This window comes from Lontra canadensis, unplaced genomic scaffold, assembly GCF_010015895.1.
Source record: "Lontra canadensis isolate GAN:19392208 unplaced genomic scaffold, GSC_riverotter_1.0 scaffold102, whole genome shotgun sequence".
Taxonomy (NCBI): Eukaryota; Metazoa; Chordata; class Mammalia; order Carnivora; family Mustelidae; genus Lontra; species Lontra canadensis.
Window position 1 is genome coordinate 1,757,267 of NW_022631096.1, and position 25,473 is coordinate 1,782,739.

General features: G+C 41.0%; 1 protein-coding gene across 3 annotated transcripts in view; it reads left to right on the top strand.

Annotated features, from left to right (window-relative positions):
* The window catches only part of FAT1 (FAT atypical cadherin 1), a 125,133-nt gene that overhangs the window by 57,824 nt on the left and 41,836 nt on the right, over positions 1 to 25,473 (top strand). For all 3 annotated transcript variants that reach the window (XM_032838150.1, XM_032838153.1, XM_032838151.1), the window contains exons 4-6: positions 19,967 to 20,028; positions 23,105 to 23,434; positions 23,784 to 23,994. In XM_032838150.1, the coding sequence (XP_032694041.1) occupies positions 19,967 to 20,028; positions 23,105 to 23,434; positions 23,784 to 23,994 (603 nt within the window). The remainder of the gene's footprint in view (positions 1 to 19,966; positions 20,029 to 23,104; positions 23,435 to 23,783; positions 23,995 to 25,473) is intronic.

Consider the following 25,473-nt stretch of genomic DNA (forward strand, 5'->3'; position numbering starts at 1 on the left):
GGGAGATACAGTTCAAAACTACAATGAGACCTCACCTCACACCTGTCAGATTGGCTAAACAGGAAACAACAGGTGTTGGCGAGGATGTGGAGAAAAAGGAAGCCTCCCGCACTGTTGGTGGGAATGCAAACTGTGCAGCCACTCTAGAAAACAGTATGAAGTTTCCTCAGAAAGTTAAAAAACAAAAGAAAAAAAAAACAAAAAACAGGGACACCTGGGTGGCTCAGTCAGTTGGGCATCTGCCCTTCCACTCAGGTCAGGATTCCAGAGTCCTGGGATCAGTGTTGCTCAGGCTTCCTTGCTCAGCGGGGAGCCTGCCTCACCCTCTTCTCGTCCCCCCGCAACCCACTTGTGTGCTCTTTTTCTCTCTCAGAAAATAAAATCTTTAAAAATAAAAGTTAAAAAAAAATAGAACTGTCCTATGACCCAGCGATTGCACTACTGGGTGTTACCCAAAAAATACAAAAACACTAATTCAGAGGGAAACCTGCACCCCAATGTTTACAGCAGCATTATTTACAATAGCTGAACAACAGAATCCACTCAGTTGTTCACCCATAGGCCAGCGGATGAAGAAGTGATGTGTACACACACACACACACACAGGAATATTATTCGACTATTAAAAAAAAATGAAATCTTGCTATATGGAACAACATGGATGGAGCTAGAGAGAATATATAGTAAGTCTGACAGATAAAGACAAATACTGTACTATCTCATATGAGGAACTTAAGGGGAAAAAAAATGAGCAAAGAAAAAATAAAAGAGCGAGGGAAAGATAAACTAAGAAACAGACTTTTAATTATAGAGAACGAACGGATGGTTCCTCGAGGGCAGGCGGGTATGTTGGGGGGTGGGGAATGTGTGAAACAGGTGACGGGGATTAAAGAGTACACTTACCATGATGAAACAGAACAAAGACCGAAAAATAAATTGAAAAGAATAATTGAGCCATCTACGAATTTAATTACAGAAGAGAGAAGGGGGATCTGAGAATTGTTTGGAAGCGCTGGGAGGAGGGTGTAGGAGCCCGAACCCGGGAGGAGGGCTGGAATAAGAGATTATACAGGGACATGGAGACTGGAATTCACATCTGTAAATGATTCACCAGAGGCTTGTTGAAGCGGCCTAGTTACAGACTGGTTTTTACCGCATAAGTGGTAACCAAGTTCAGCTTCATTTTGGTGAAGTAAAATGAAAGAAAATGAAGCCAAAAAATTAGAAGGCACTATGAAACATCTAAGAAAAAAGTTTATAAAAATTTAACAGGATTTTGGAGTCAAACTGGGAGACAAGAAATCTAGAAGTTAAACCCTTGAGGCGATGATTCAGGACTAGAACTACCCCTGATTTTACAATTGTTCGATGAATTCGACTTTGAAATGCTTTCCTTTTTGTCTTCTTTCTCTCTCTCTTAGATTAGGGTGAGTCCTCTGGGCAGAGACAGGCAAACAAACGAGCAGTAAATGTCTGTGTGAATCTCTGAGCCAGGACTCTGGGTCTGGGCATAGTGTGTAATTAAGGAGAAGGAAGAAAGACGCTGAAAGAGCTGGTGTCGGTTAGAGCTGCCGTGGGACAGGCTCGAAACCTTGCTTCTCTCTGGGCCTCTGAAATGACCATCCCACTGCTCTGTGGGTGTGTCTCGCGGAAATGTGATTAATGTGGCATTGCGGCTTCCTCTTACAGCTCTCATTCCTGACAGCTCTTAGGCGGGCTGTCTGCAGAGACTTCTTGATCTTCAGTGAGAATAGACCCCTTCCAGGAGTCCACGGCTTGCTCCGGAGCCCGTGGGTGGGAAGCCATGTATCCCGCTGTCAGCACGGCAGGAGCAAATTCAGGATTACAAGGAGACTTTATTTCTTTATGAGTTGAAGATAGATAATAGTGGGGAATAACTGTAGTTAGAACACAAGGATGTTTTTGTTGTGAAATATATTACAAACTGTATGGTTAGTAAAAGAGTCTAACCATTTCACAAGTTGAGTAAAGCCTCTAAAGATCAGGAAATAAGTGTATTTTAGCTCGGGCATTACTAAAGGTTAAATATAACTTTACAAGGCCTGTCTCCAGATGATTCTGTTCTCCCAACACAGCCAGAAACTTTGAGCCTGATCCTCAGGGCCCAAACTGCAATGCTTCAAAGTATACATCTTGCTCAAAACATTCAGAGCAGACCTGTTTTTAATGGGTAGATCGGTATTATTGGAGGCCAGATTGTGGAAGCTGATGAAAGAGTCTAGTAAAATGAAGTTCCCATGATTTACCGACCATAACACCACCTGGAGACCCTAAATCATGTTCCTTAATAATTAATGGCTGAGTGAGAAAATCACTGGGCTGGAAATCCAGAGATCTGGGCAGCAGTGAGGCTCTCACCTCTGGGATCGTGGGGAAAACTGGCTTCCAGGTCCTTCCGTCTTGTGATTAGTGGTGAGCTTTTGCACGCCTGCTGAGGGATGTCTACACACAGTGCAGACCACTCAGAATCATTCATGGGAGAGAGGTCTCTGCCCCTTCCATTTGCACGGGCTACATTTGCCCTGTTCACTGTGCATAAGATAATCAAGGTTTTGGTAGGTTGATCCAGGATAAACACACTTGATGGAATAAAATGAATCTTCTTGCTCCTTAGTGGTAAACATAAGTTTAGGACCCTGGTGATGTATCAGAATGTGCAACAGACTCGAGAAAGCCTAAATTCATTGTCATTCGAGTCATTTGTTTTTCCATCGAGTGCTTCCTGAGCCTCTCTTCTGTATACAGCACATTAAGAGATGCTTTGAAAGTTCATCTGCATGAGTGAAATGGCAAAGGGGAACCTGTGGGGTACGGGATAGCGTGGCCCCGAGCTTAGATGGACACCTCCGGAGGAGGTGAGAAACAGACTGATGGGGTGAGTGTAGTTAGGAGGATGAGGCCCCTTGAATAGGTTACTGCACTGGTTTTGAAGGTGGGGAAGTGGGCAGCTGGAGAAGAGGTACGGGGTGCTTGTCTTGGTGGGGGGCACTTTGATGGTGATAATGATTAGCAGGCACACGATGAAGTTAGAGCCATGTGTGGGAGAATGGCTGCCTGTGCTGGAAAACCTTCCAAACCCGAAGAACGGCTGGAAGATGATATGTATGGTTGTTTTTTTTTTTTTTTTTTTTAATTTCTTTTAAGATTTTATTTATTTATTTGTTAGAATGAGAGAGTACCGGCAGGGGGAACCGCAGGCAGAAGGAGAAACAGACACCCTGTGCAGGACTCAATCCTAGGACCCTGGGGTCATGACCTGAGCCAAAAGCAGATGCTTAACCAACTGGGCCACCCAGGCATCCCAGTATTTATGCTATTTTTATAAATAATGACCTATTTTTAAGAATGTGGCTGTAATTCTTTGGAACTTTTGATAACATCTGAATCAGATGACCTCACCAACTCATTTTGGAGAGGAAGGAAATGTGTCCGCAGTGCTTTTTTTCTCCTTTTGTCAGAGTAGGACAAAATATTTTTTTGAAAAACAAAAAAGAAAAACCCTTCCTAGGACTGGATTTGTTACTCTGAATTTTAGGTTCAAACAGCACGTTTGAAAGAACGTTTTAAAATTTTTTTTTTTTTAATCTTCCAAAGTTGTTGGTTGGTTTTTTTTTTTTTCGTGAGAGTGTGTGTGTGTGTGCGCGCGCGCGCGCGCGTGCGCTCTTGATTATGGTGCCAGGAACTGTCTTCTGCATCTCGGATGGTTTTGTTTTTTTTTTTTTTTAAGACTTTATATATTTATTTATTTGTCAGAGAGAGAGAGAAAGCACAAGCAGGCAGAGAGAGAAGCAGGCTCCCTGCTGAGCAAGGAGCCCCACATGGGACTTGATCCCAGCATCCTGGGATCATGACCTGAGCCGAAGGCAGACTTAACCGACTGAGCCACCCAGGCGCCCCATCTCGGATGGTTCTTGTGTTAAGTAGGAGGGCAGAGCTTTTCTTTCCCACGGTGAATAAGCAGAGGAGACTTGCTCTATTTACCTTTTCTGACACACACACACACACACACACACACACACACACTCTTCTTTGCCACCTGAGTTTTTGTAACATGTTTTGTTTGAGTATGTCCAATTTCAGGGTAGATTCACTTTTTTGTCCCCCTACCCCCAAATTGACCCCCACCTTTCCTCTGGCAACCATCAGTTCTCTGTCTTCAAGTTCAAGAGTCTTTGTTAAATTCGCTTCTTTTAACATAAATCCTGCCGTTGCTTGTGGGAGACAGACAAGAGCAGAGAATGTTAGATTGTCTGAGCCTCAGCAGCCCTAGCTCCTGCAGACCCCTCACGGCTTCTTGGGTCAAGGACAATGAAGAAGGGGGTCCTGAGCAAAAGGAACTAGTGTGCACCTCATAGGTTTCATGATTTAGGAGTAGCCTCAGGAAACTGAAATCACCGGAGCAAAATGTCTTTATATTCATTGTTAACAATTTTACTGCTACTTTCATAATCGGCAGATAATTTTGAAGTGTTACTTTTGTGCATGGGCGTGCTTTAGAAAAGACCAGAGTTATATTCTCTCATCTGTGTATTTGGTATTTTCAGGTTTTGGATGCGAAGCAAGAAGTGCTCTTATTTTTAAAAAGTTATACTGAAGTCTAACTGACACACATTTAAAGTCAGCCATTCGATAAGTTTTGGCATAGCAATACAACTATGAAACCATTCCCACACGCAAGCAGTGAATGCGTCTGACTCTTCCAGAATATTCCCTGATCTCCTTGTATCTTTCTGTAACCCTCGTCCCAACCTCGCCCCCATCCCCGTGCAACCGCTCATCTGCTTTGGGTCACTGTGTATGAGTGTGCATTTCCTAAAACCTTAGGTAAATAGACCCAGAGAATGTATACTCTTTTTTCTTGGTAAAGTGTCTTGCATTTAGCATATTTGAGATTCATGCATGTGGGAGTGAGTACCAAAAGTACGTTCCTTTTTATTGCTGAATATCCTTTGCAGAGATACACTATAATTTATCTAGTCACCTGTTGATGGGCATTTGTGTTGTGCTTTATGGCTGCTACAAATAAAGCTACCCGGAACATTTGAGAATAAGTCTTCCTGCGGACCTGTACCTCCATTTCTCGTCCCTTTCACCTGGGAGTGGACAGTCATCTAGAAACTGTCTTGAGGCTGTAAGCTGGAACGTTTGTAGGTCTTGCCTTGTTTGTTTCCCACCTCAGGGATGGCTTGCTGTCTTTGTTTGATACCTGGTGTTCCCATAAACCTTTACTTCATTTATTTTGTCTGTTTTGTTTGTATATTTCCTAGTGGAGGGTAAATCTGATCCCCTGGCTGGAAGCGGAAGTTCAACTGTTGCTTTTTAATTGGGGGGAAAAAACGGCTTACTTAATTTTAGAACTCCCATAAATATTTCTGTACCTTTAAATTAAATCTCATGTAATAAGTAGTAGGAGTCTTCTTAGCCGTGTGTGTGTGTGTGTGTGTGTGTGTGTGTGTGTGTTTTATGGAGTGAAAATTGAGTTTCTAGATTTATCTTAAGCAGAAACTTAGCAACATTTGGGCTATGTTTCTAGAGTTTGTAGAGATACAGATCACTGTACACTTCAGTCCACAAAATTGCATCACAGTATTGTATCTAATGCCCAGAATGGTGATTCTCAAGTTCTGGCTGGTACCAGTCGTTCTCACTGAGTTCTCTTTACTAAGAATGGAAAGCAGATGTGTGTTTGAGTTTCCGTGCTTGCATGCATGCCTGTGTGTATATAACCTACTTCCTAAATTACTGGTTAGAAATGGGTAATGCATTCGGAGTACAAAATTCAGAAGGTACCAAAAAAAAAAAAAATCCAGTGAAAATTTTTGTTCCTTTTAAATTCCATAGACATTCTCTTTCCTTTATTAGTATGTTAACTGTGTCGTATTTTCTATATCCTTGATGCTCTCGTGTCTAGGGCCCCCCTGACCCGGGCAGAGACTCCCTCACCGACTAGCTAGCTTTAGAGAAAGCAGAGGATCCACTTTTCATATGCACAGTAGCCCATCCAGAACCCTGCTTGGAATCACTTCTTCACAGAGCTGCTATGCATCCGAGCCCTTTTCTCTGCACCTGCCTTCATCTCCCAGAGAGCAGCCCTCTCTGCTCCAGAGCCCACTGAAATAATTGCAACTAGCCAGTTGACCTGTTTGTGCTGCTGTGTTTATTTTGTGGAACCCACAACAGAATCTCTTGCCCACGCTTTCTCCTCCTTTCTTCTTCCTCCTGGCCCATGTGGTGGGTCCCTGGGTGCCCGCCCTGTGGTATGGTGTGGCCTAGTGTGTCCCCTCTCTGGGAATTGTAACAGATGACCTCTTCAGTGACCGTGGTCTCTTGACTTGTTGGCCTCATCATACTTGAATGATAAAATCTACATTTTGAAACACCTAGAGGAAACTAGTGTTTGCAGTTTCTTTCCTTCCTATACAAGCAAGAAGTCCTATTATTTTTTTCTCCTTTTCCTAAACAGGTACCAGCATAAGACACATAGTGATATTCATCTTGGGTTTTTCTCTTTTCTGTAGTAGGTGATGCTGTGCTTTAGGAAAGTGGTTTTATTTATGGATGGACTTTGCCACATTGTTACAGGAATATATGTGCATATCCACGTCAATTTCAACACCCATTTTGCTGAGCCAGTGGTTCTGTGCTGTCTAGTAAATATGTTTTTTAGATCTTCTCATCTGCTGATGTGTGTCTTCCTGTTGGGAACAAATAAACTGAAAACAATTTTTATGGTTAAAAATAAATGCATCAGAAATGTTTGTTAAGTAAAACTAGAGGCATTATTTTTTAATATATGCATGTGAGCTTATGTGATTTCTGTGTGTCTACATGTGCATAATAAAAGGGTTTAGTTAGGCTCTTTGACAGGTGTTGGATCCGTTTGGAATTTTAAATGGTTTAAAAAAGAGTTTGAGGCTTTCGGCTATTTTCTTAGCGTTTCCTTTATCAATTTTGTAGAGCTAAAATCTCAGGTCTTTTGGAGGCTGATCTCGTCTCATTATTGGATCTGGAGCACATACCACAGTTTGAATCTTGTAAGTCCTGCTGCTTCTCTCTCTTTGGGCTGATTTCCATCAGGCTCTCTCATGCCTGTTGCCTTTTAGCTTTGAGCTTGAAAAAGACCACCAAAGAGAAACCAGCAAACGTGGCTTTCCTTCTTTTGCCCCCTTCTGTGCTGTTCTCTGTTCTTTCCTGGACCCCTCTTCCACCCTGCCACCATCCCTTGACCTCACTTTTAGATCAAGCCGGGACAAAACTTTCGTTAGAAGTCGCAGGGGCCAGTGACAAGTGTAGCTCATTATGTATTAGGTGCCTTGTGCTTTAGAGGTTACAGGGAGCCTCACATACTTCTTGAGAAGGAGCCCTGTGAGACGGCCAGAGAGTGCAAACAGTACCAAGAGCCGGCTGCCTTTCCCATTTGTGTTTTTCCCATTTCACACATCGTCCCATGACTTCAGAGAGGTAAAGACACCTGGGGGTTGACACCAGAAAGGCACATCTCCCCTAACTGCTGCTTCTGGAAGCACCGTCCCTCCCATGTTCACTTGTTCACTTGCTGTGGCCTGGGGTTTGGGATGTAAATGTGCTTTGGAGCCAGTTTTTCTGTACCTTCTCTGTTCTTTGTATTGAGGAATTCCTGCGTGACATAATGGTTGGTTTTGAGGCTGATCTTACTTCTGTAATATTTTTAGACTGAAAGGAATGAAGTTTCTAAATAACACTAGATGTTTAAACTTAGTTTCGTTAACCACGTATTGCAGGGGATGTTAAACTTTTTCTGTAAAGGGCGAGGGAGTAAATATTTTAGGCTTTGTGGACCATCCAGTCTGTCACTGAGTGAAAGCAACCACAGACAGAATGGAAATGAATGGGCACAGCTGTGTTCCAATAAAGCTTTATTTATGGACATTGAAATTAGAGTTTCATGTATTTTTCATGTGTCTCAATATATTTTTCTTGTGGGTTCTTTTTCTTCCCCCAACCCTTTAAGAATGGTAGAAGCCATTCTTAGCTTGCAAGCCGAACAAAAACCGGTTGAGGTAGTTTTCTGGCTCCTGATACGTTGATGTATTTACTAGTTGGACTAGTTTAAGTTGTTGATTTGTTTCTCAGGGGTAGACTATTTGATCAAGTAAAACTTGAGAATCTTTCCCATTGCTAAGCAGTGAATACTTACAAAACGGAATCTGTGTTTTTCTTCTCTGTGTTATTAAAATTATTCTTCAAAGAATAGTAGTTAGGATATTTGTTATCACGGTCAAAGTCTCAGGTAAGATTTAGCAAGTTGATGACAGATTATGAGATCTCTTCTGTGGAAAAAAAAAAAAACACCTATTTCTTATTAGAAAATATTTCCAAGTTTTGAGATTTTCACACCTTTTTTTTTTTTTTTTGATGCTGGCGTGTCCTGTTAGAAATACTTCAGAGCTTGAAATTCTAGCTCTCACCATTGACTGTTATGTTTACATATCAAATCTTGACTACTTCCTCCGTTTTTGTTCCCTTTCCCTCATTCTGAGTTAAGATATTCATGGCCCCAAGTACCAGAGGACGGCTTGTGCTTTGTAGAGGACAGCTTTATACAGGGCCCTGTTTTTCATTCATTTATTTATATGTAGGATGGACTATGTAACGTAGAATTATTTTAAATTCAGGATAAGACCTATTTATTTGGTTACAGATAGATTTGGTGCTGTTTATATAAATCAGGTACATATATATGCCTGTGTGTGTGTATAGTTTATGTGTAGTGATCCCTAACATGTGGTAAAGACTTGAAATTCTGTGACTCCCAGGTTTGCAGGTAAGCTGGGTACTCATCTGTGTTCTAGTCCAGTAGCACACGGCCACTGTTTTGTTTTGTTTTTTTCTTCTTCTCAAAGCCAATGGCGTTTTATTGTGGCTGGAACAGGAGGCCGAACAAAGTGCAATAGGAAGTAGCTACAGCTGCAAACAACTTCCAAGGGTTTCCGGTACCATTTGATAACCACAAAGGAAGGAAATAAAGGGCCAGTCACTTTACAGAAGCAGGAATTCATTTAAGGAGGGGGGAAAAGTTTACCTATTCGTAGTCTTTTGCCAAAGGAGCAGATATTTTAAAGAAGAATCTTTAGATTTTTTTTCTTACCTATTCCTCCAGATTATTTTTTTATTTTACAGTGAAATGAAAAAAGAGACTGAAGTAAAGTTGTATTCAGTGCCTTTTTTGCACACGTTGAAGTAGATACGCTTTTCCTCCTAAAATCTGTTAATCTTAGGGTAAGTTTATTTTTTATTTTTTATTTTTTTAAAGTTTTTATTTATTTATTTGACAGATCACAAGTAGGCAGAGAGGCAGGCGGGGGGTGGGGGGAAGCAGGCTCCCCACTGAGCAGAGAGCCCGATTCAGGCTCGATCCCAGGACCCTGGGATCATGACCTGAGCCAAAGGCAGAGGCTTAACCCACTGAGCCACCCAGGCACCCCATTAAGATAAGTTTTATTAAGGGGTATTCTGGTTTGTTTGTTTGTTTGATTTTTCACCAGCATTTTAAGATTTTCCATTTACGTGACTTTTTTTGTCAACGTGATGTGAGCCTTATGAAATGGACTTCTTTCCCTCTCTACCTCTGCTGTATCTGACATTCACAGGAACGTCAAGGGCAATTCCCAATGAATAGCATTGGGCTTTTGATCTTGTGTTTACCTTGGGTTTTAATACCATGAAGTTTCAACAAGAAACAGCCAGTAAAAGCATTAAAGCCAGCAGAGACGTCTTGGAGACGTCAGGGTATAAATTCCCAGCCAGCCACTGCCTGTGTGTGACTTTAGATTGGTCGTTCGATTCATTTTATAAGGGTTTTCCCTGGGACTCTGAAAACTTGAGTGAGCACCGAGGACCTTTGCAGCCTTGACAGCCTATGAATAGAATTCCATTTCTGGCTCTGAGCCTAATCCTGCCGGCACCAGGATCGCAGTGATGAACAGTAGCCGCTCAGATGGCCACAGCTGCCGGAGGGGCTCTCGACAGGCTGCGGTTACACATGTTCTTCGAACACCACCTAAATAAAGACGGCGCAGTCCTTCAGAGTGCCTCTGAGCTCATAGTCTGACGCTCCAAGGGGATGGATGTTGAGTGATAAGTCTAGGAAAAATGGAAAGTTCTCTCTTGGCCTGCGAGGTGATCTGTATTTTTAGAATGGAGCTGGGGTAGCGATGCCCAGCTTCCTTGCCTGTCTTTCTAAGTCCTCTCTGCCTTGTCAGCATGAGTGCTTGTCTTCCTGTTTTGGGTGGGCATTCAGTCTTGGCTTAGGGCTTGAGAGTTAGGACCAACCCATATTCGTTTCCTATATCCAGTCCTAGAACCACACATGGTACCTGTGGTTCCTGCTTAAGATTCACTTTACAGTTGACAAAGATTGAAAAAATGGTGGAATTCATACGATTTTCATTTCACCTTAGAAGGGGAGTCTTTAAAGTTTTGAACAGAGAAATGCTGTCTTTGGTCTAGGTTCCTTCCCTCTGTCTACCGCATGGTAGTCCTCAGGAACCTTTGTAAATTGCAGTCATCAGCCTTGACCTGAGAACATTTTCATTTTCTTTTTTTTTTTTTTTTTTTAATTTAATTTATTAGACACAGCACAAGCAGGAGGGAGAGAGAGAAGCAGACTCCCCTGAGCACAGAGCCCAGTGCAGGACTCAATCCCAGGACCCTGGGATCATGATCTGAGCCAAAGGCAGATGCTTAACTCACTGAGCCACCCAGGCACCCACATTTCCCTTTTCCTAAAGCTGGTCGGGAACAGATCTGTCAGATACAGTATCCCATGGGAAACCGTTTACTGAGTGACAGGCGTGTGCTACATGGCATTATACGGTTACTGTCTTCTGCTTCCCTGTCTCACTGTTTGCCTGGCTTTAATACTTCATTTTAAAAATGAAAGTAAGCACTAATTGTGTTTCCTCCCTGATGCTCCATATGTGTGATTGGTCCTTATAGTTCTTTAGTAGCTTAATGAACTTAGAGCAGGCTGTAGTGCATCATGGACGTTTAAGAAAGAAAAAAAAATCATTCAGGAGCCCAGAATTTAAAATACATAGCCCATAAAGTTCTGAAATGCTTTTGTTTAACTTCTGACCTCTCATATCTTCTCTATTTATTTTGTAGAGTTAATGTTAATTTTTCCTGGTAGTAGGCATTTTACTGTTTTGTTTTTTTCTTAACCTATAATATATGTCAGAGGAATGAGAGGTCATTATGGCTAAACTGGAAAGGATCATTATGGCAAATGTAAGGAAAGCACAGGTAAATTTTTTTCTGATAAAGAATATTTTACTGGGTAAATGGTTTTTGAAACATTTTTTTCTTATTATTCTCATGGTACCCTGAGGCTTGTGGTGCTTATTTAATGAATTCTTAAAAGAGCAACGAGGAAGATTAAAAAAGGTGAGGAGGGTGGAATGCAGCAAGAAATTGTTTCGGTTTATTCAGAATAAAAGGTTTTTTTCTGTCTCGGTTTTTAGTTGAAACAACTTTCTAATTAGGACTTTACATTTTATAGGCATTAAGGTAGTTATTAATAGGGTTACTGAAAAATATTTAGGCATCTTTGTATTTCTCTGTTTTACTATGGAGGAGTAAAGAATATGAAAAATAATATATTAAAGATACAACTGATACACAGTGTTATATTGCATATTTTATATATTAATTAAAAAGAAGACTTAGCTCACGTGTGGCTGTCAAACAGAGTGGTTTAGGAGGTTCCTGCCAGAACTGAGAGCCTGCTTCCTGTTCCTTTTAAAGCACTCTTTGGCTCTAGCAAGCTTAGTTTTTACAGTAAGAGTACATTTTAGAACATGTGACATACTTCATTAAATTTTTGTTAAAAAATGTTAGAGGGGCACGTTGGCACAGTGGCTTGAGCCTCCGACTCTCTATTTTGGCTCAGGTCATGATCTCATGAGTCACGGGATTGAGCCTGACGCATCAGGCTCCTCACTGGGTGTGGAGGCTGCTGGAGATTATCTCTGTCCCTCTACCTTCTGGCCTCTCCCCTCTCTGTATGAAAAGAAGTATTGAAAAAAATGGTAAAAGATATACTACTATCATATTTCCAAGTCTTAATTTTTTATTATATATGTGGCTAGAGACTCCAGATTTAAAAAGAAAATCCTTTATTTAAGTCCTTCCAGCCTAAGATTAGTTTTCAACCAATAAACACTTTCGTCTTTTCACACTGATTTTTAAACTATTTTCATGTTTAAATTTCTTTAAACAATGTACTTGTTAAAAATAAAAGATTTCCAGTAAAGAACTGTATTAAGTAAAACATGAAAGTACCTTTTCTTCTCCTCTTTCTTTGGATCTCTTGTTCCATTTCTCAGAGGTCATCCACTAGTAATTTGAGGTTTAGCCTTTTATGAAGGTGTGTACACATATTACGTCATAGATACATATATTACCCTTTTAGTTTTTGTAACATTTGTCTGACACTTGATTGAGCGATGTTGTTTTTATTGCCTATTCACTAGGGTATTATGGTTTTATTGTCATTGTCCTTACTGTTGCTGATTGTTGCTGATTATTAAAGCACATTGAATGTCCTGGGAGCAATTCTTGCTAAGGTAAGGATTGAAAGTAGAAAGGTAGCAGTCCAGATCATAACAACTCCATGAGAAATCACCTTGTCCTCACTGAAGATGCCTAAGTCTTAAACTAAATACTTGTCTTACCACCAAATATGCCACAATTAAAGTTCTTAAACTTAGTAAAGAACAGAATATATATTAAAGTGTTTCAGCAAAATCAGTGGAGAAAACGGTTGAAAATAATAGACCTAAATTGCATGCCTACAGTCAAGGGCTACTCACAATAGAACCGTGATTAGTAAAGCATTGTGGAAAGGATACGGAGTCTTGAGGACATCCACTAGACTGGCTGCTTAGAGGTAACCCTAGATAATGTAGGAAACTCCTGTGTGTTCACTGAATAATTTTGTGGTTGGGTCATTATACATATTAAATATGTAATTATGATCTATACATTCGAGAGTTATTTGTGTGAGCTAAGAGTTTGGGCTCTAGGGTCATATGGACTTAGGGTCACATCTTTGCTTTGCCCGTTTACTAGTCTTGTGACTTTACCCCCTCAAAAGCCTCAAATACCTTAAGATAGTCTGTTAGTAGCTCCCCTGTGGAGTTGCTGTGATTATTCACCTCTATAAAATGCTTAACCCAGAGTGGAATCCTCAAAAGCACACCATTAGCATTGCCTAAAAAGTGAGCTATGAGACCATAGTGTTTTGTTTTGTTTATTAAGATTTTATTTATTTATTTGACAGATCACAAGTAGGCAGAGAGGCAGGCAGAGAGGGAGAGAGGAGGAAACAGGCTTGCCGCTGAGCAGAGAGCCCAATGCAGGGCTCAATCCCAGGACCCTGAGATCATGACCTGAGCTGGAGGCTTTAACCCACTGAGCCACCCAGGCGCCCCGAGACCATAGTTTAATAGTTGTCTATACCTTTTAGGTCTGAGAGCTATTTCCTTAAATGAATTGCACACCTTTGAGCACGTGGGCCTTGTCCTAGGCTTTTACATGTGTGTCTCAGAGTGCCATGTTGGAGGACAACGTTCTGAAAAAATAGGTTGAATAACTTAAAATGGACTGGACAAGTGGGTGACTTTCAGTTCATAAGCCTATGACAATGTCATCACTGTTCATGAACACACATGTCCTTGGTTAATTTTTAGTTCTTAGAAATCATAAGAAACCAAAAATATAGGTTGGTAGAATATTGATTTTTTTTTTTCCCCCTCCCCAAAGTCTTTAATCACAGAGGCTCTTGATTTTTAGGTGTTTAAGTGAGGCTGTAAACTACCAGCAAGGACCAGGTTTCTTTGTCCCCACCTGAGCCCAGTGAGAAAGGAGACTGGGGGAAAGGGACAATGTAGGGAAGGGAGCATTGTGGAGCCAGCAGCATGTCCGAATCTTGGACATGTTTGATTTTCACTCTTTCAGACAGATATTTACAGAACGTAGATTTTGATAGCAAATATATTTGCCATTGAAAGACTGCTTCGGATTCTAACCACAGAAAAAGATTTTTAGTATGTAGGTGTCATTTTTTGGTTTTGACAGGGATCCTTTGAAAATTGGATCTTCCCTAAAAGAGCAGAAATGACTTGTGACTATTTAAATGATTTAAGTTAACTTAAAAATTCAGCCACATTTCCAGTGCTTAATGGCCACATATGCTGTGGGGGCTGTCATAGTGGACAGTACACATTGAAGCATTTATCACAAAAAGTTCTGCTGGACACATGTTTTTCTACAATATATGTTGCTATAGTTCCTGCACTATTATAAAATGAGCAAAAGGATGCAAAAGCCAAAATAGTTGCAGGGGTTAGAGGAAAACAATCAGAGTAATGGGAAATGTGAATTAGGTGAGTAGACTTTCTCCCCCGTCCTTGATCTTTCCCCTTCCTCTGCTTATTCTCAAGTAGAGTAATTGGAAAATGGTTCAAAGTAAATTTCCTGCCAAGCAAGGTGAACTCAAGGCCATACTTTTTTGCCTCTGAAACCAAGACTCTTCCCTCCCACCACCCCATTTTGTTTCTCTAAAAACTCCTATTACTGATCACAAGTATTTGCTCTCTCATTGTGGTTGGACCTTAATCCTATTCAGAAATTTTTTTCCCCTCCTTCTCTGGCTGTTGTCTAGTTAAATCTGCAGCCCTGACGTTTCAGACCATTTTTTAATAAATCCAGAGCTTTCAGTCCCTCCCCACATTTCTCATTCTTACTGTAGACTTCAGACTCTGATGCCCTGGGAGTATTGAACTCCCAACTCCCCACCTTGTTGAAAGACCTTGAGTAAGCAGTTTCATCTCTCTGAGCCTGTAAAAGTGTTAGAATTTACTTTTTCTGATACAGGTACCACCATTTCTATACATCAGGATTAAATGAGGTAATGGACTTAAATCTCCAGCACAATACCTTGGCGTGTAGTAAGACAGATAGCAATTAGAGATGAGGTCATTGGATGCATGGTTTGGCTCTTGCTGTGTAGCAAACTATCCCAGAATTTAGTGGCTTGAAAACAAGCACATTGAGTGGAGGATTCTGCTGGGCGGTTCTGGTTTCTCCAGGCTTGACGGATCTTTCATGCAATGGTGGTCCCCTGGCTGGCTGGCTCTGAGGCTGGCGGGTCCTACATGGCGTCACTTGGATGTTGGGCAATGCGCTGGTCATCTGCTGGAGCAGTAGATGGCTAGATGATAGGTGTCTCATCATCCTGCCAAGTTCAAGCTTTCTTGGAATACAGAGCTCTCACCCTGTGTTCTGTATGAACCCTACATTCTAGTCTAACTTCCATGTTGTTTCCTGAATGTGGCCTTTGCCTTCACCCTTGTTTCTTGGAAACAAGACTCTGTCTTAATCATGTCTGCGTTCTTAGTGCAGTGCGCAGAACACTTGACGGGATACCGAAACACAGCTCCACCGTTGCGGACTGTCTCACGCGATCCTCGCCTGCTGATCCTCTTGATGCTCGCTTTTCTGTGCTACCTGCTTTGCGACGTCCATTTGATCTCTTTGGGAAGCTTGGAGGTGGTTTTTGGTATTGATATAAAGAAATGTCAAAGAGTAAAGTTCTATAGTGAAACAGTTAATCTAACATTCTTTACTTAAATGGATTTTCCTCTAAATTCTAATATGGCCTTGGAAAGCTATGAAGAGGTTTTTTTGGTGGTGTGTGTGTTTTTAAGATTTTATTTATTTATTTGACTGACAGAAATCACAAGTAGGCAGAGAGGCAGGCAGAGAGAGAGAGGAGGAAGCAGGCTCCCTGCTGAGCAGAGAGCCCAATGTGGGGCTCGATTCTAGGACCGTGAGATTGTGACCTGAGCTGAAGGCAGAGGCTTTAACCCACTGAGGCACCCAGGTGCCCCTATGAAGAGTTTTTTTAATGATCCTCAAACACAGGAAATGTTGGTTTCTTAATTTTACCTACATATGTGGGGTAAATTGGTAGCTGCGACTGGGTGAGAATGTAATTTAGTTGCTACCTCAGTTCACCTTTATTTATAATAGTATTGGTCTGCACAGTGAGATGTTTTTCTACTCCAAGGAGAGAAACTTTTCATTTCCATTTTTAATTTAATAGTGCTATGCAGAAAAGATAAGGCATAGAATTAAAAAAGGCAAGCACCTACATAACTTTTTCTTGCTTTTGTCCACTCTGTTTTACTTTCTCACTTGCTTTTTTGACCTACTAAATGAATAATGATTAACTCTTGCTGGGGTGGGTGTGTGTGTGTGTGTGTGTGTGTGTGTGTGTGTGTGGTGTTAAACTGTATGTAAGTCACAGTTCAGAGTTTGTGGAGACTTGAAATACCAAAGTGCAGGAAATTATGCAGCGTAGGGTGATGGGGAGGAAAAGAAATCCCAAACACTCTCATCTGGGCCTCAAGAAAACTAAGCTCTAATCCCGGCTCTGATAATGACTTGCTGGTGGCCTTGAGACCGTTTCACTTCTCTTTGGCTCAGGCAGCTGAGCTCGATAATCTTGAAGGTTTCTCTGTAGCTCTGAGGTATCCTGCTGTTTCTATAATCGTGCTGTTTCTGTTAAATATATGTCCTCCTAGGATTTTGTAATAAACATCACAGATGAGCACAACTGTTTAAAATGAAAGAAATGGATATACTTATTAGGCTATTTAATACCTACAGGGTTAATAACACGTCCTGGGTATGGAGGAAAAGTACACTTTGGGTCCATCTTTTGACACAGGTGTTTGTCAAGTAGGCCAGGCAGAAGGATTGGCAGGACTGAGAGGTACAGGATTCCAGGGGCAGTGAGCGTAATGAGATGCATAAGGAATTCCCCCACCGAGTCAGTGTGGTCAGTCTGCGGTATATTTGGGTAGCTCTGGGTTTTGTCCACTGCTCTAAGATAAAGGGTACCTCCCGGGACTATCTGCAGTTTTCCTCACCTTGTCCTGCTTCATTAGGAAACTTTTCTGGTCAGGGTTCATCTTGTATGCAAATTCCACAAGAAGCATGAATTTTCCCCTTCTCTTAGGGGGCGCAGCACCTCTTGCCGCCATCCCTCTTCCACAAGCACAGACCCCCACCGCACCCCAGGTGGGTGGTATTAGGAAAAGAAAGCACTGAGGCGCTTTTGGTAGGATTTCTTTGAGCAGGAGTGCTGTGAATCTAGAAAGAAAGGTCATCTTGTCAGTCTGAAATGTCTTGTTTTCATGAGCTACTTTATATGGAACTTAACTTCCAGTTGCCTCACAAGGCCGGTGGCTCCCAGACCGGTTAGCTCGGGTCTAGATCTTCTTCTTCCCTCCTGTTTTGTGCTCACTCAGAACATCGCTCCATGTGAGGACAGTCTCCTCTTCGTAAAAGAAACCCTTCCCTGGTCTCCTTCCTTCCTGCCTCCCTGACTCTTGTTGGAGCTTCTCTCTTAAGCGTCTCGGGTGTACCTGGAGAAGGGACTTCCTCAAATCCTCTGCCTCAGGCGTCTGGGACACATGGTTTTCTTTGAGCCAAACACTTCCTCGTCGTCTTCATGGCTTCTGAACATGGCCGGCCCCTGTAAGATTGGCCCCCCGTTCTCTTTTTCTCTTCCCACCCTCTTGGGGTGTAACCTGAATCTGTCCACCTCCGCTGCTCCCCTGCACGTGGGACCTGTGTCTCTCCGTGTCCGCCACTGTCACAGAGCCTGCCTGGCACACCCTGTCTCCAGATGCATGTTATGTGGTCTTCTGCTGGCGCACGTATAAGCCATAAATGTGTGTCATTATTTCCACGTGTAGTTTAGGCATCTGTGTCACTCAGATACCTATTTTTAATGCCGCTGTTTTATGGGTTTAAGGAATTCTTGTGTTCACACATTTATGTATATTTTTTAGGCCAGTGGAAGTAGAGCAGGATAACCAAGATGTACAAGGAAGGCAGAGTCTCTGTCCTCTTGAAGACTGTGAGATGAGTGCCTGTAGTACTGGGGGGTGTGTTATGGTGGAGCAAACCTCAGAGCCCTGAGCTCCGCAGCAGGACCCCAGGCTGTACCTGTCAGGGCAGGCGTCAGAAGTGGTTTCCAAGCTAAGAGGCAAAGGACTGGCTGGCAGTATCCAGGCTAAGAAAATGTGTAGAAGGAACATTAGAATTCATTGTACTCGAATGAAATTAATGTTCCATTTGCTTTAACAAAGAAGAATTAATTTGAAACCTGTGGAGAGCACAAGTAACAAACCTAGGTTTGCTTTTTGTCTTTGTTGAATTAGTAGCTGGGAGGCAGGCACATCCTTTGTGAGCTGTCTGGTGTGCTGTAAGGAAACTGGACAGTAGCGAATGTTATTTGCTAACAGAGCTATTCATTTGCTATGGAAGCTTATTTGCTAACAGATATTCGTGCGAGGAATGATTACATTCTACGGAAGCGGGACACTCACTCTTCTGCTGTGCCCATGCTAAGGTGTTGCCCTTGCAATGTCACCACTGATGACAACTTTCTGAAGGGCCCACTAGGACAATTAGATGGGACTAATCACGGTGATTTCCTGTCCTTCTTGAACTATGTAAAATTACAATCAGAAACTGTAGACTTTTGATAGGAAAAAAGAGGGATTAATTTTAAAAGGTTTTTACTAATGAAAATCAAACCCATGCCACATTAAGCAGCGTTTTCACACCATTAAGCACTGTAAAGCATTTCCTGGAACCCCTTTTAATCTAGAAGTATGGTTTGGGAAAAACCCCCTGATTCTAGTCTACAATATAGTCTTTTGTTCTTATTAACAAGAGCGCATTGCTTCGTTGAATTGTGGGGAAGATAATGTTGATTGAGATCCTAACTATTTGAGGAAAAAAAAAAACACTTCAAATTACATGAAATTTACAAATCTTACAAATTTTAGAGAAGCATTTTGAATAGCCTTTAATTGGTAGTTGTGTGAAATTAGGTTAATAGGGGAAAATCAATTATAGCGATAAAGTCTGTTCTTAAATATAAATTATTTGAAGTATTTCCCTGTGGTGGGCGGGGGGACACAAAAAGCTGGGCAGGAGAAGGGTCCTTGGCAGTTGTCTTGCTATGTACGGTTCCACCTGAGCTTCAGCTCGACATCAGAGTCATTCAACACAGGCTGTAGCAGATATTTTAGCAAATACTTCAAATAATTTATATTTAAGAACAGACTTTATCGCTATAATTGATTTTCCCCTATTAACCTAATTGGGAATTTTGTGTTTGGAGAAGTACAGAATATATTTAATCAGTTTTAATGGTCTTCCACAATCCAATGTGTGTTGACAGTTCAGCCAATTTTGATTAAAGTTCTAGAGAGAGATTGAAACTATAGATTTTCTAGTTTGATAGAAAGATCAAAGAAACAAAGAATATAGGGTTTCTTTGAGGATCACTTATGTTTTTTCTTTCACTGGAAATTGATACTTAAACAGTATTTCCTGGAAAATTACATTACTTTTATAACCATTCTTCGCTTCTGAGGGTAAATGATTTAAAGGTAATAAATCGTAGTCAACATTAGATTTTCCAGTGGTCCTATTTAATACAGTTATGGAAGATTTTTCTGTTAGTTCTTAATCATCACTGCAGCAGTTAGAGGAGTTTGAAATCCTGGATAACTTCATCTTAGTTTTTAAAAATCTCTACTGACAAAATGTTTATTCAAACCACTGAACAAACAAAAAAATGTAACTGATTGCAATTTTGCCATTTTCTTCATCCTTCTGTCATTTATCCACTGTTGAAGAATCATTAAAATGAGAAAGTGTGTTATTTGTAAATAAAATAATTGAACCTGGATTAATCATTTTTTTCCCTTTGGAATCCAAAGATTTGCTCAGACTTTTACACTCAGTGTGGTTTCAATGACAGTATTTTGTAATTGGTTTTATCCGTAAGGATTAATGAATTGTTTTCATTTTATAGGTCTTATCACAACGACATCAAGGAAACTAGACCGAGAGCAGCAAGATGAACATATATTAGAAGTAAGCATTTCTTTATTTTAATTATTTAAGAGATTTGGAAATATGGGAAAGCATTCTTGTTCACATTAATATTCATAAGTATTATGATTTTGTTATATTAGCTTCTGGTCATTACTAAAAAGAAAAGTAAAGGGGAAAGGAAACATTTTTTAGTGTAGTTCATGTCCCCTTAAATCCCTCTCTCCCCAAAACAAGATCACTGTGTAAGTTCTTTTCTAATTTTTGTGCGCACATACAGAGCAAACAAACTAGAAGCAATAGTATTTACATAAGACATACTTTTTCTTTATGCCTTCTACATCTTTTTCCTTAGTATTCTGTTTTCATGATATTTTTATGATATTAATTGATTTCATTCAACTGTGGTTAGTTTCTGGCTTTTGTGTTGTTCTCAAATAATTGCATTGTTTTTGCATTTTAAACTGAACTAGAGAAAGTTTGTGATTTTTAAACATTTCTGAAATAAAAGATTAAAGACTGATGTGTGCTTTTCTAAAATGATCTCTTCTGACAGGCTTCTTGTTTTCATGGGTAATTTAAAATGTCTAGTCCCTGAAAGAAACGCGGCTTATCCTACACTGGCGTGCTGGTGGATGGTAGGCACCTTGCAGGAGCAGGGATAGGAGGAGGAAGGTAGAGGGTCATGTGGAGGTCAGGCCACAGGCGATTGCTGGGTGCCAGGGCCTCCAGGTCAGGAAGAGGCTGAGAAGAGGCAGTTGGGAGAGTTTCCCTTGGAGAGGGAAACTGAGCAGAGCGGACACATAACCTCTTTTGACTTTATACCACACGTAGAAAGGTTTCTACCACATGTAGAGGTTTCGTATGGTAACCACTACCACACGTTAAAGCCAATGTTGGTCGTTGGAGCCGGAGAAGACCGAGTGTTTGTTGACCTGTGAGATACCCACACGAGTCCTCCATTCTTCCAGTGCGGGTGCTTGGGAAAGTCCTGAACGGTGGTTGATTGTTTTTATTAATACTTAGCTCTCCCATTTTATATTATCGCTATTCATAATGCTGCCTGCTTAATTTCATTTCATCCTTGGCCAAATTTCTTTGTCAGGAAAATACTTTTTATAGCTCTTTAGTGTGTGTGTGTGCTTGTGAATATCCTGTCTAGAAAAGGTGGTTTCACAGCCACCATTACAGTTAGTAATTATTATTATTATTTTTTAAGATTTTTAAAATTTATTTTGAGAGCAAGAGCGGGAGAGACAGAGAGAGCATGTGAGCAGTGGGAGGGGTGGAGGGAGAGAGAATCTTCAAGCAGACTCCCTGCTGAGCCCAGAGCCCCACATGGAACTCAATCCCAGGACCCTCAGAACGTGACCGGAGCTGAAATCAGGAGTCGATGCTTAACTGACTGCGCCCCCCAGGTGCCCCTATAGTTCGTAAATCTCTTCATGTGTTACATCTCAGTGTTAGTCTTAGGTCGTACAGTTCCCTTAAATTCATTTTCCTTCTGTTAGAGCAGACTTCAGAATTTTGATTTGGTCCCTAGAGTGTAGGGAGGGACAGAAGGAGACTATGGTTCCCTAAGAAAGGAAGCAGGTGGCCTGCTTTCCAGGGTGGCAGGTCCCAGGCACTCTCATCTTGCTGTGGCCACACCCTGGTTAGAACTGCAGTGGACACCTGTCCGTCATGTGCCTCCCTCCAAAGCCACCTTTTTATAGTAAAGTCCAAGGCTGGATGGGAGCAAGTATAAGATATTTAGGACTTTGTAGATAATATGAAGATGTTGATGGGAAATAAGCCTTTGTAATGGTTTGTGACCTACATACCTTGTATGTTTTCTGTAATCCTTTTTGGTGGTGGATTTGAGGGCCAACACTGGCATTGATTTGACTGTCTTAAAGAAGAGGTTTTTTTCCCAATGCCATGTTAAAAACTGTGTTGCTGGCTTTTGATTATTGAACCCAGCCTTAACATTTTGGTATGATTACCACAAACATAGTGCCCACTTCTATTTCTCTTTGATTTTTTTCTTGTCCCTTAAGACCATATGAGCACTGATCAAAAGGGAGTGTTTTGAGAGATTAAAATTGATAGTAAGTGTACATTTTGTTTTATTTTTAAAGTGTGGGATCATAAATCATATACTTTAAGCAACTCCTTAAATATTCTTGGCAAGTACCATTAGGATATATTCACGCTTCTATAAACAACAGGATTTATATTCACCAAGCTTTTTAAAAAAACATAATAAAACAGTTCCACAGAAAACTTCAGTATACTTTAATATTTTTAGTATTTCAACCATTATTTTTGGAGGATGTGGTGAGAGAAAAATAGCTATTCCTAAGGTCATTGCTTTTGATGTCCACACCAAAGTAAAAGTGGACATTTGATTCCGGGGGAAAAGACTCCGATTTTTTATTCCTCAGCTGAATACATGAATAATGAGAATGACCATTACTTCACATTTCTCTTACTGAAAATCTTACTTAATAAGTGGGTCTGAATGGAAATTTTTATATCTGCTGTCCTAAACGTGTAGGACTTCTGAACAAGAAAAGAGTCAAACAGAACAAAATGATGACAGCTAGTATTAAAAGGCATGCTCCTTCACATATATTTTAAACTGAAGATTTAGCTTGCTTTAAAGTTGAGGCCTAAAAATGAAGGTTTTTAATGAAGTATGTGGAGATTTGATTTTTAAGTGCATAGAGTGTATGTTTTTTGTCACCGGACTCTATTTAAAAGCAAAATCTTCATGTATCTCTTCTTGGCTTAAAAATAAGTTGTTTAAAAAAAAAAAAGTAAGCTGTTTTTGATAGCTTACCATTTTGGCAACATTCATGTTATAGGTACAGTAGTGCAGGGAGAGGTGGTGTGGGGAGGGAAGACCCTATTTCTGGGCCCTTGTCGCTCCCCCTGTCCCTGTTTGGAACAGGACACATCATCATCTTGCCTCCTCACAGGACTCTTGTCAAAGGAGAGAACATGGTGTGCGTCATAGTGTGTGTGAACTCTGCAGGTCTATGCAAATGTGGCTTATCATTAATTAGAAAGAGAGTCACTTTTTATATAGTTATATTTTAAAAACATCTGTTGATCTCTTACCTTTCAAAAACAGGTTACTGTGACTGACAACGGTACTCCCCCCAAATCCACCATTGCAAGAGTGATTGTGAAAATCCTTGATGAAAATGACAACAAACCTCAGTTCCTGCAGAAGTTCTACAAAATCAGGCTCCCAGAGCGGGAAAGACCAGAGCGGGAAAGAAACGCCAAGCGGGAGCCCATCTATCGTGTTATAGCGACAGACAAAGATGAAGGTCCCAATGCGGAAATCTCTTACAGCATTGAGGATGGAAACGAACATGGCAAATTTTTTATTGAGCCCAAAACCGGAGTGGTTTCATCCAAGAAGTTTTCTGGAGCTGGAGAATATGATATTCTTTCAGTGAGTTAGGATCTCATCTTTGAATTTCTCACGTACTTCCGTTCATCTGGTCTTAATGTCACTTCTCTGAAAACTTTCTCTCTCTTCAAGAAGGGGCCTCAGTGTGTGTGTCCTGTTGGGAAATGTTGCTTCAGGTTTCCCTTCTCAGCCATCACTCCAGTTACTATGTATGTTGAGTGTGGCATGAAGAGGTCGCTCTTTTTAATCAAGGCTTATACACGGGGAATATGCAAATACAGAAAGGAAGTGTTTTAAATTGGCTCAGTTTGAGACCAAACCAGTCTGTGCTTCAGTTGTGGGATGTAACTTCTAATTTGCTCCCTTCGTCCCCTCTGCTTATATTTTATAGATTAAGGCAGTTGATAATGGTCGCCCCCAAAAGTCGTCAACCACTCGACTCCATATTGAATGGATCTCCAAACCAAAGCCATCAGTGGAGCCAATTTCATTTGAAGAACCATTTTTTTCCTTCACTGTCATGGAAAGCGATCCAGTGGCTCACATGATTGGCGTGATCTCTGTGGAGCCTCCTGGCACGCCTCTTTGGTTTGACATCATTGGTGAGTCTTCCTCAGAGTTTTATTGTCCTTGAATAGGTTACACTGAGGAGAACCTATCTTTGGTTTTCTGATTTTTGTATGTATCTCTGGATTTAAAATTATTAAGTGAGACTTAGAAGTGGAGAATTTGTCTTAAATTGCAGTACTTTGATCGCAAGAGGTTTTATAACACCTAGCCATGTACTGAACTTCTTTAAAATTGCTGCCATGCATGTACCATACCCTTAATGTTAAAATAAGGTTTTCAGAAGTGCATGAAGGAGTTAGAAACCTGAATGTTGTGGTCCAAAAGCACAACTTTTAAATTTTCCTTCTTGTTACATAACATATGGCACATCGTTATTTTTAGCGAATATAGTTTGAATGCTTAAAATAACTGTGACTGTCACATGTCAGTATTTTATAGGGAATAATGTTACAAATTTAATTGTATAACTTAAAAATGAGAGTGCCATCTGTGGCCTTCTGTGTTTTATTTACCACATTTTGGGAATGTGGGAAGCCGGGTTCAGGAGGTTCATTGACCCTGTAATAAAGATTATATGCCTACATGAGTTTTTTGTTTTTCATTTAATTGAGTTTAGACATAGAACGTATTCCCTTACTCTCTCGTACGTAGAAAAGAAATTCATCTTAAACTTTGACGTCTTTGTTTTTTCAGTGGTATTTCCTCATGTTATGTTAATCATCAGGATCTTTAAAAGCATAAGTATGGGTTGTGACTCCTCTCTAGTTGGTCCCGCGGATCCCTGCTTCCCTCTTTCAGCCCATAGCCACCCTCCCACGAAATGTCGTATCAGCATGTGAGGCGGCTGCAACGTGGGCGGCGCGGGCTTCACCTCTTCATTTCCCCCAGCACGCAGTTCGGCTGCGTCCCCAGCTCCGGGCATTGTATGAAATCGTTGAGGTCATCCACACCTCCGAAACCCTCACTTTCAGTTTTAAAGAAGAAACATGATTTTCACAGTGAACTACAATCAGAGTCGTTTGTTGGCTCCCTGTTAACTCCTGTCAAACTTCCAGATGAGCCAGGCCCCTGCTGGGCTGTGTGTAACGCTGACCGCCGTTGGACCTGGTCTGATTGACGCTCTTCCTTGTTCTGTGCTTGCCTTCCATGCTTGCTTGCTTCTTTGTGGCTGTGCCAGGAGACACACTCGCTAGAGAAGTGTTTTCCATCTTTCAGATGACTTGTGACCCGAACTGTACAGCAGAAGGTATCTGCTGAGATCCCATAATTTGCCTTAGATTATGGGATCTAAAAGAAAAGCATCAGTTTTTAAAACCTTTTTTATTTCTAGTGACTGTTTTCCATTGCCCCTTGTTTTCATGGTGCGCCCATGGTCACCCATTCCAGTTACACACATCATGCTGACTTCTAAGACATCCCAAAATCATCCTTAGTTTTAGATTTCACTGAAGTTTTTTGGTTTGTTTTAATGTGTCATTTCACTTTTTGGTAAGATTTAGTAGTAGAACCTC